The sequence below is a fragment of the Alligator mississippiensis genome, chromosome 15 (genome assembly GCF_030867095.1).
Source record: "Alligator mississippiensis isolate rAllMis1 chromosome 15, rAllMis1, whole genome shotgun sequence".
Lineage (NCBI taxonomy): Eukaryota > Metazoa > Chordata > Crocodylia > Alligatoridae > Alligator > Alligator mississippiensis.
Genome location: NC_081838.1, coordinates 794,332 through 802,864, shown reverse-complemented (window position 1 = coordinate 802,864; position 8,533 = coordinate 794,332). Strand labels below are relative to the sequence as shown.

The 8,533-nt window shown below is 54.2% G+C and overlaps 1 protein-coding gene across 1 annotated transcript; it reads left to right on the top strand.

Moving 5' to 3' along the window:
• Positions 1-277: 277 nt before the first annotated feature.
• Positions 278-5,950, top strand: TMEM160 (transmembrane protein 160). The gene is made up of 3 exons (XM_019482952.2): positions 278-458; positions 594-686; positions 5,175-5,950. Exons 1-3 carry the CDS (start codon positions 293-295, stop codon positions 5,429-5,431), a joined length of 516 nt encoding a protein of 171 aa, XP_019338497.2. The 5' UTR covers positions 278-292; the 3' UTR covers positions 5,432-5,950.
• Positions 5,951-8,533: the final 2,583 nt, after the last annotated feature.

Sequence of the window (8,533 nt, the reverse complement as noted above, 5' to 3'; positions counted from 1 at the left end):
CTCGGCCTGTCAGCCAAAGGAAGTCGTTCCCCGCCCCCCCAACTGACAGCTGCGAGCCAATCCCCTCGCAGCGCTCTGCTCCTTCCGGGAGTGGGTAGGAACTCTTTTCACTGACACAGCAAGCAGCCTATGGGAATGCGCGTCACCTCCCAAGAGGCGAGTCTGGTCCCTCGCGGCGGCCTATCGGCTGCGGAGAGAGGCGGGGTCTGGACGAGTGACGGCGCGGGCAGCCAATGGGTGCGGCCGCGGCCGGGCGGGCCGGAGGCGGTGGTGTCGGCGGGCAGAGGCCGCCATGGGCTGGTGGGGCCGGGCCGCCGGGGCGCTGCTGCGGGGCGCGGCCGGGCGCCGGCCCCCCCGGGGGCTCCGCTACAGCTCGGGCCGCGGCCCCCCCGCGCCGCCGCCCGTGTCCGAGCTCGACAAGGCGGACGCGTGGCTGCTGCGGAAGGCGCACGAGACGGGTCAGCGCGGGGGTCCCAGGGCCCCCCCCTTTGGGAGGGGGCGGAGCTGTGGGGGTCACGGGTGGGGGAGGGGTGCGTGGGGCGGGGGCGGGGGCGGGAAGGTCCAGCTCCAACTCCTCCCCGTGCCCTCCTCAGGTTTCCTCTCCTGGTTCCGCAACGGGCTGCTGGCGACCGGCGTGGGGGTCATTTCCTACGTGCAGAGCGACGTGGGCCGAGAGGCGGCTTACGGTAAGTCCGGGCCGGTCGGTCGGTCGGGGGGCAGGGACCGGAGGCTGCAGCGCTGGCATTATTACGGGGGCGAGTCGAGGCTCAGGCTGGGGGAGCAGAAAGGCAGCCTGCGACTGAGTGCTGCTCAGGCTGACCCTGCTTCGGACGATTCTTTCATGACATATTTCGAGCCGCTTCCGAATGCAATAGCCTTTTCCACAAAGCTCTTGGGAGCAAAGTGGCTTTGTAGCTCGGCGGCCACCCCCCCGTAACGGCGACGTAAAATCCCCTAAGCGGATATCAACGTCACATGGAGTTATAACGAAGCGTCCTGTGAAACGGTCTGTGAGTGGTGACGATCGAACGTGTGCTCGTGTGACGATCGCAGATGTTCGATTTCCAGCGTGCAGTTCTGTAAAATGGCAGTCACGCCCAGTGTGACACTCCAAAACGGTCGCGGCAGAGGTGTCGGACGAGGCAGGGCGCGCGTGTGACGATCGACCGGAGCTTGGCAGATTTTGACGTAGTTGGCGGTACAGTTTTTGCTCCGCTGGAGCAGGTTAAGACGTCAGGAAGTCAGTAGCACATGGGTCACGGTAACAAACAGCTGTTTTTGCCCCCAAAGACCTTGAAATGCAGTGTGTGTAAGCGTACTGCTCTTCCCCCCACGCCTCGGAAGAAGAGGTGTAGCTGTCTAGACGGTAGAGCCCCAGAAACCCGGTCAGGGAGAGGGTGACGTGTCCAGTGTGTTTGTAACGTCCTGCCACACATCCAAATGAGACCTGGATAGAAACCAGCAATGAAGTTGTGACACGTTTCCAGGGGTGTACGTTGCAGGACGCAGGCCGACAAGGCTTGTTGCGGTAAATTCGATATCTTTTATTAGACCAACTCAAATAGGCGGGAAAATTCTTCTTTGCAAGCTTTTGGGAAGCATCGTTTCCTCAGTGTTTGTATCCAAAAGCTTGTAAAGAAGAATTTTTCCAACTATTTGAGTTGGTCTAATAAAAGATATCGGGTTTACCCAAAGAGCTTGTGCATGTTTTCAAGCACTAGGTTTTGTAGCTGGTTGCCTGTCTTTATAGCTGGACAGCCATTTTTAGGGCTTGATAATCGCTCTGCATGTGAAGCCGGTCTACACTTACTGCGCAGTGAACCAGGTCATTGTGTAATATATGTCACAGGCAGGAGAGGCCCAAGAGGCAGATTTCAATTGCCTTCATCCCTGCTGAGCCAGAGTTTAACATGTTGCTTAATAGGTTACTATGATGTTTAATGTGGATCATTTGGAAGGAGGTGAGGTGGGAGAAACGGTCCCAGGTCTGAGCTGTGCATCCAAGATCGCTAGGGGCTCAAGCTCACCGTCTGCAGACGTCCCACCTGTGAGACTGCATGCAAGAATTCCTGTCGGGAGAAACTGAGGGCACGTCAGATGTGACCGGACTTACCGGCCTTGTGCCAAGAAGACATCCAGAGCGTGCAGGGGTGCACTAAGTGGTACAGCAGCTGAGCTGCTGCCCGAGGGGTAAATGTATGAGGGAGGATTGCAGTGAAACCCAGCAGTGACTCTTTGGCCCTAACTGCTGTTGGCTGGTTTCAGTCCTCCATGCTCTCTGGGGTGGGTCAAAGAATCGTACAAAAGTAGGGCTGGAAGGGAGCTCCCATCCAATCCCCTGCCATCAGCTGCAGGAACTGAACTGACCTGCAATCCCTGTTCCTCAGGGCTAATAAAAAATCCCAGGTCCGAGGGGTTTAGCCAGCTTGTGTTGCAAAGCACTTGGGATTTGCTTGGAAGGCGCTAAATCACTGCAGAGCAAATCCTCTCCTTGCTGGCTGCTTTGTCAGTGCTGCATGCTGGTCTTCGGCTTCATGATTCTTCCTGTAACAAGAGCGAATTTGGTGATGTATAATCACTGCGATGTATAAATCAACTGAACAGGAAGAGGCTGGTGACTGTCAGAGAGAGGAGAGGGAGAGAGAAGAAAATAAGGAACAGCTAGTGTGGAGCGTGGCATTTTAAGGCATACCACTGGGTGTCAGCATCCGTCTAAAACTGAGTGGATCAGTGTGTTTTATAAACCTCTCAGATGTTACAAGGTGGAGCTGTGGATTTGCAGCCCTGGCGAGCTCAGACGAAGAGATCTTGACCTCTGGGTGAGGATGGCCCGGCTGCGTTTCATGCTTCTGTTGCTCTGTATTTCTTTTCTGTCAGAATTGTCACGGTCTGTTCTTATTGCAAGAAAAGCAGGTTGGGATTTCAGTGTTTCCCTCGCGATGTTGGTTTCGGAGGCCTCTGCTCCACATTACATAAAATTCTGCAATGAACTGGTGAATTGCGCAATAAATGTAGACCGGCCCCATGTGCAAAGTAATTATCACGCTATAAAAATGGCCGTCCAGCTACAAAATAGCCACCTAGCTACAGAGTGTGTGCTTGAAAACATATCCAGGTTTAGTTTGAATATGTAGCAAGGCAGCCTCAGCCTGCACAGAGGGGAAGGAAGTTTGTGACAGCTCCTGTTTCATCATGTTGTCGTTAATAATTTTGTGCTGGGGGGAGATGGTTCTTGGCTTGGTCCACACCAGCCGAATTGTGATGTAGTTGCTGCCTGCGGTGTTTCTGGCACAGCTTATAGTAGGCAGACATGACTTGCTGCAGGGCTGTCCAACTTCTGTGTGTCCAGGAGCTGTGGTCTCCTTGCCCCAGGCCACACATGGTATGGGCCCTTCCCCCATGCGTGTCAGCGGTTGGACAGCCCTGGGGGCTACAGAGCAGTGTTGAAGGCATTGTAGAATCATAGAAAATTCGGGTGGGAAAGGACCTCCAGAGGTCACATCCAGTCCAGCCCCCTGCTCCAAGCAGGACCAGCCCCAACTAGATCATCCCAGCCAAGACTTTGTCTAGCAGGGTCTTACACCTCCAAGAATGGTGAAGAGCTTGCAGGCCAAGCCCTACGAGGAGAGACTGGGGCACCTGGACCTCTTCAGCCTCCGCCAGAGAAGGTTGAGAGGCGACCTTGTGGCTGCCTATAAGTTCATCACGGGGGCACAGAAGGGAATTGGTGAGGTTTTATTCACCAAGGCGCCGCTGGGGGTTACAAGAAACAATGGCCACAAGCTAGCAGAGACCAGATTTAGACTGGACATTAGGAAGAACTTCTTCACAGTTCGAGTGGCCCAGGTCTGGAACAGGCTCCCAAGGGAGGTGGTGCTCTCCCCTACCCTGGGGGTCTTCAAGAGGAGGTTGGATAGGCATCTAGCTGGGGTCATCTAGACCCAGCACTCTTTCCTGCCTATGCAGGGGGTAGGACTCAATGATCTATTGAGGTCCCTTCCAACCCTAACATCTATGAATCTATGGATGGAGACTCCACCACCTCTCTGGGGAGCCAGCTCCAGTGCTTCACCACCCTCCTGGTGAGAGTTTTTCCTAATATCCAACCTCAATTTCCCTTGCTGCAGCCTGAGCCCATTGCTCCTTGTTCTGTCATCTGCCCCTACTGAGACCAGCCCAGCTCCATCCTCTTTGCAGCCCCCCTGCAGGGAGGTGAAGGCTGCTATTCAATCCCCCTCAGTCTTCTTTTCTGCAGACTCAATCAGCCCAGTCCCCTCAGCCTCTCCTCACCAGTCCTGTCCCCCAGCCCCCCAACCATTTTTGTTGTCCTCTGCTGGACTCTTTCCAGTGTGTCCGCATCCTTTCTGCAGTGGGAGGGGGGAGGGCAGGGAGAAATTGGACACGGGACTCCAGATGTGGCCTCCCCAGTGCTGAATAGAGGGGAAGAATCAGTGCCCTGGATCTGCTGGCAACGCTCTTACTCATGCAACACTCCTACGAATCTTCCAGCCCTATGAGCTGGATCTTCTTTTTCTTACGTCCTTGTCATGAATTCAGTGTTTTTTCAGAGTGTGAGATTGTGTTGACAAGGTATTTAGCAGATTTGCTGGAATGTGACGGGGCTGGGACGTGAGCGCTTGTGCTGTGAGCTGGATGAGTGGCGCAGTGTTAAGAACATAAGAACTGCCGTTTCCTGCGTCAGACCCTAGGTCCGCCTTGCCCAGTCTCCCGTGTCACGCGGAGGCTGGAAGGGAGAGTGAGCGGGGTCTGAGCAGGGCTTTTCCCTGTTCCGCTTTCGCTTGCAGCCTCCAGCCTTGAAGGTTTAGGAAGTTCTAGGGTTGGTCTATGATGTGGCCACGTGTCTGGATCCACCGTGTGCTGGCTGACCCCACGTGCCTTGATCCGGCCACGTGCCACCCAGCCCTGCACACCCAGATCCACCCAGGCACTGACGGATGGAGCCCATGTGCTGGCCTCACCACACACCTGCACAACATAGTATGCAAAGCCCCTTCCTCCACCCTTCAGGCTTCCTCTCAGGTATGGAAGTTTGGCAGCAGGGGGAGCAGCAGTTAATGGATGACGCAGCTTGACAAACCAGGGCCTGAGCACCAGTGGCCTAATCCATCCACGTCCCTGTGAACCAATTGCACTCCACTCTGCTTTTCCCCTAGGTTTCTTCATCCTGGGGGGAATCTGCGTGTCCTACGGCAGCTTGTCCTACCTGTCCAGCCTCGTCCTTCTGCGCCGCACCATGATGCTCTCGTTCTCCGTGGCCCTCTTCAATGGCGCGACAGTCACCCTGGTAGCACTCTTCTGGCTCTGCGCCATCTGCCTCTACATCGGGCGCCTGGAGGTGGAGATCATCCAGGACGAGGACAGCAACGAGTACCTGGAGAAGGAGGATGACTATGGGAAGTCCGACAAGTAAGAGCCCCGGTCTCGCTTGGGACAACCCTGTTAAAGCGTCTTTCGCATCGTCCTGGGGACTGAGTTTGAACGCGAGTGTCTGTCTCCAGGCCCCGCTATCCAGCTGGTGTCAGAGGCCAGGAAGAAAGGGCAGCCTCATAGTGTGTAAGACTGCTGGCTGCTTTGTGTTTGTTTTAATGTTCTTCACGTTGGCCTTGGGAATTGGCAAGAAGAAATTAGGCCCTTAGCGGGAAATGCAGATGAGGGGAGCAGCGGTGGGGGCCTGGTTTCCTGACTGGAAGTGCCTGTTGCCATCCAGCTGGGATCCAGTTTTCCCCTCTCCCCTGCATGTCCGGGCTCTCCTCCAGCCAGAATCAGGCGATGCACCCTAGAAACGCCAAGCTGCGATCGTTCCCGTCGCTACTCTGGTGTGGCTTACGCTATTGAATTGTCATCATGCGTCCAGGCTGCAGCCTCTGCCTCTTGCGCCCGTTTTGCATCCAGATCAGTTAAGGTTTGTATTAAAAACGCCCGAACAAAAGTGCTCTCTTTCTGTGTCTGAATGAAACGCATGCCTTCCTCCTGGCGCCTGGCCTGATTCTGTCATACAGGCTACTTTCCTGCTGGCATCCATAAGGGCTCCTGGATTGCACCATGGGCTCTCTGCAGTTGCCTTGTGAAAAGGCCCAGCTGTGGGCTCTGTGCCAGTCGCCATTATCTGCCCCATGCATATCTGACGAGCAAGTCTGACCAGTCAAGCACAGCCTGGGAGCTGGGTTCTCCCAACCGGGACCTGAGCCAGGCAGTAAAGTTTGTTACCACCTTCCTCAGTTTACCCATCTGCATTTAGACCCTGTAGCGTGCATACAGTCTGAAAGTTTTGAGTGCCTTCTGGTGGAGAGTCTCCAGATCTGCAAAGTATTTATTCCTAGACAAGAAACCGGTGGTTTTTTTATGTGTTGTTTAGCAGGGAATGGTTTCCTGCTGGCCACGTGACTGGGGGGGGGTGGGAGACATGCCCATTCAGCTTGTCAGTGCAGCCAAAGGAAGCTGGAAGAAATGGGTTGGAAATTTGCACTGAGTCAAGACGCTGCTGCCTTGTAGCTATCTCTCTTCTTCCCAGCCCAGCTCATCCATTACTCTTTTCTTCTGCATGTTGCCTCGGGAGGCCTGACCTGTCCTGTACCCTGCTCTGATCCTGGGCTGCCCGGCTGCTGCTCCAGCATCTTCTTCCCAGTCTCCCACCCCATAGCATAACCTCTCACAGGCTTCTGCATCTCATTGCCTTGGCTGGTGAGGCTCAACCTTTTGGCCTTGTGCACCAGGTGAATGGGGTAGGGCTGGGACCTGGCACTGCCCCCGGTTTGCTGGGATTGGTTGCCAGGGGTCTGGTACTACCCCCTCCCGCTCCTATTGTCCTGGGATTGGCTTGCAGGGACCCCAGACTCTTCTGGATACGACTGTTACACATTCTGCGGTGGGCTGCTGGGCTGGGAGCCATCCTCTTTCTCCTCTAAAGCTTTGCAACCACCCAGCCAGAACCTCCTTGCATCCAGGGAGGAAGAGGCACTGACTGGGTTGTCTCCAGCAAGAGGCAGCAGCGCCTTGATTTACAGCCTCTCTGGGAAGAGGCAGTGTCCCCTGGGGCCCTGCATTGGCAGTGATTCAACGCTGGGCATCAGTCATGGATGCCCCTAGCATCTCTTCTCTGAGGGTTTCTCTGGAATCTACCCCTCTTTATACATTGCCAACCTATCCCAACAGTGCTGTGAGCTCTTCGAGGTAGGGTCTTGTTTGTAAAAAAAAAAAAAACCCCACGCCCTGGCTGCTCTGTGAATAAATAGCCCAGGTTTGTGGGCCCTGCCGGTCTCGTCTCCCTATGTAGCAAGCTCTGGTGAAGTGTCACCAGTGTACGGCCTTCCTTGGGGCATCTTGTGGCCCTTCTCCTTAGGGAAAGCCTTGATCCAGGGGACTTGCCAGGTGCTTGTTCTTTAGCTGCAATCCTGTCGTGAATCTGTCTCTAATGAAAACAGTGGGAAGGTGGGACCTGGTCTTCCAGCACTGGTACCGTATGTTTGCATGGACAACATGCCCTGGAATGAGAGCTGTACCCTGGCTTTGACAGGCATAAGGAAGAAAAAAAGATTTTTTCTTTGCAGTGACTGAGTAGCAGCAGCTAAGGGACCTGAGTGAATGTGGACTTTACCTTCCATTCATGCGGTAGATGCTGCTTTTCATAGTATCATAGAAAATGAGTGGGAAGGGACCTCAGGAGGTCACATCTAGTCCGGCCCCCTGCTCCAAGCAGGACCAGCCCCAACTCCATCATCCCAGCTGAGGCTTTGTTGAGCAGGGTCTTAAACACCTCCAAGAATGGAGTTCCCACCACCTCTCTGGGGAGCCTGTTCCTGTGCTTCACCACCCTCCTGGTGAGAGACTTTTTTTTCCTAATATCCAACTTCAACTTCCCTTGCTGCAACTTGAGCCCATTGCTCCTTGTCCTGTCGTCTGCCCCCACTGAGAACAGTCCAGCTCCATCCTCTTTGGATCCACCCTGCAGGGAGTTTAAGGCTGCTATTAAATCCCCCCTCGGTCTTCTCTTTTGCAGACTTTTCACACGTATAGCGTGGCCCATTTGACATCTTTGCATGTAATGCACGCCCAATTTTCAGCACCTGGCTTGGGGCAAAAGACGATGCGTGTGGTATGCAGTAGCTCCTTTTTTCTCTAGCTCAATAGGAGAAAACTCATCTGCTGTAGTGAAAGCTCTTCAAATGGCTCATTTAACCCTTTCCCCAGCTCATTTCAGTGTTCTTCCTGCCACACGTTACATATATTACGCAATTGATTGGTAAATCAATGAATGTAGACTGCCCACTTCCAAAGTAATTATCATGCCATAAAAATGGCCGTCCAGCTAGAAGAACACACTGGCTACAACAGTAGTACCTGAAAATGTGTAACCACTTTGAACTGGTTTAATTTGAACGTGTGGCTGGCCCTGACTAAACCAAAAGCCATCTGGCTTACCAAGCCAAAAGGCAAAAAACCCTATGAAAGGAAAACTCAGAGGCTGGAAATGTTCTGGGCCTCCAAAAGGCCCATTAGCAGGTGGGGAAACGAA

What these genes read in the sequence shown, in the direction of transcription:
- TMEM160 (XM_019482952.2), top strand. Translation starts at nt 293, where the DNA reads ATGGGCTGGTGGGGCCGGGCCGCCGGGGCGCTGCTGCGGGGCGCGGCC. An exon ending in GCGGAAGGCGCACGAGACGG is followed by an intron (nt 459 to 593) that starts GTCAGCGCGGGG and finishes TGCCCTCCTCAG; the next exon opens with GTTTCCTCTCCTGGTTCCGC. An exon ending in GGGCCGAGAGGCGGCTTACG is followed by an intron (nt 687 to 5,174) that starts GTAAGTCCGGGC and finishes CTTTTCCCCTAG; the next exon opens with GTTTCTTCATCCTGGGGGGA.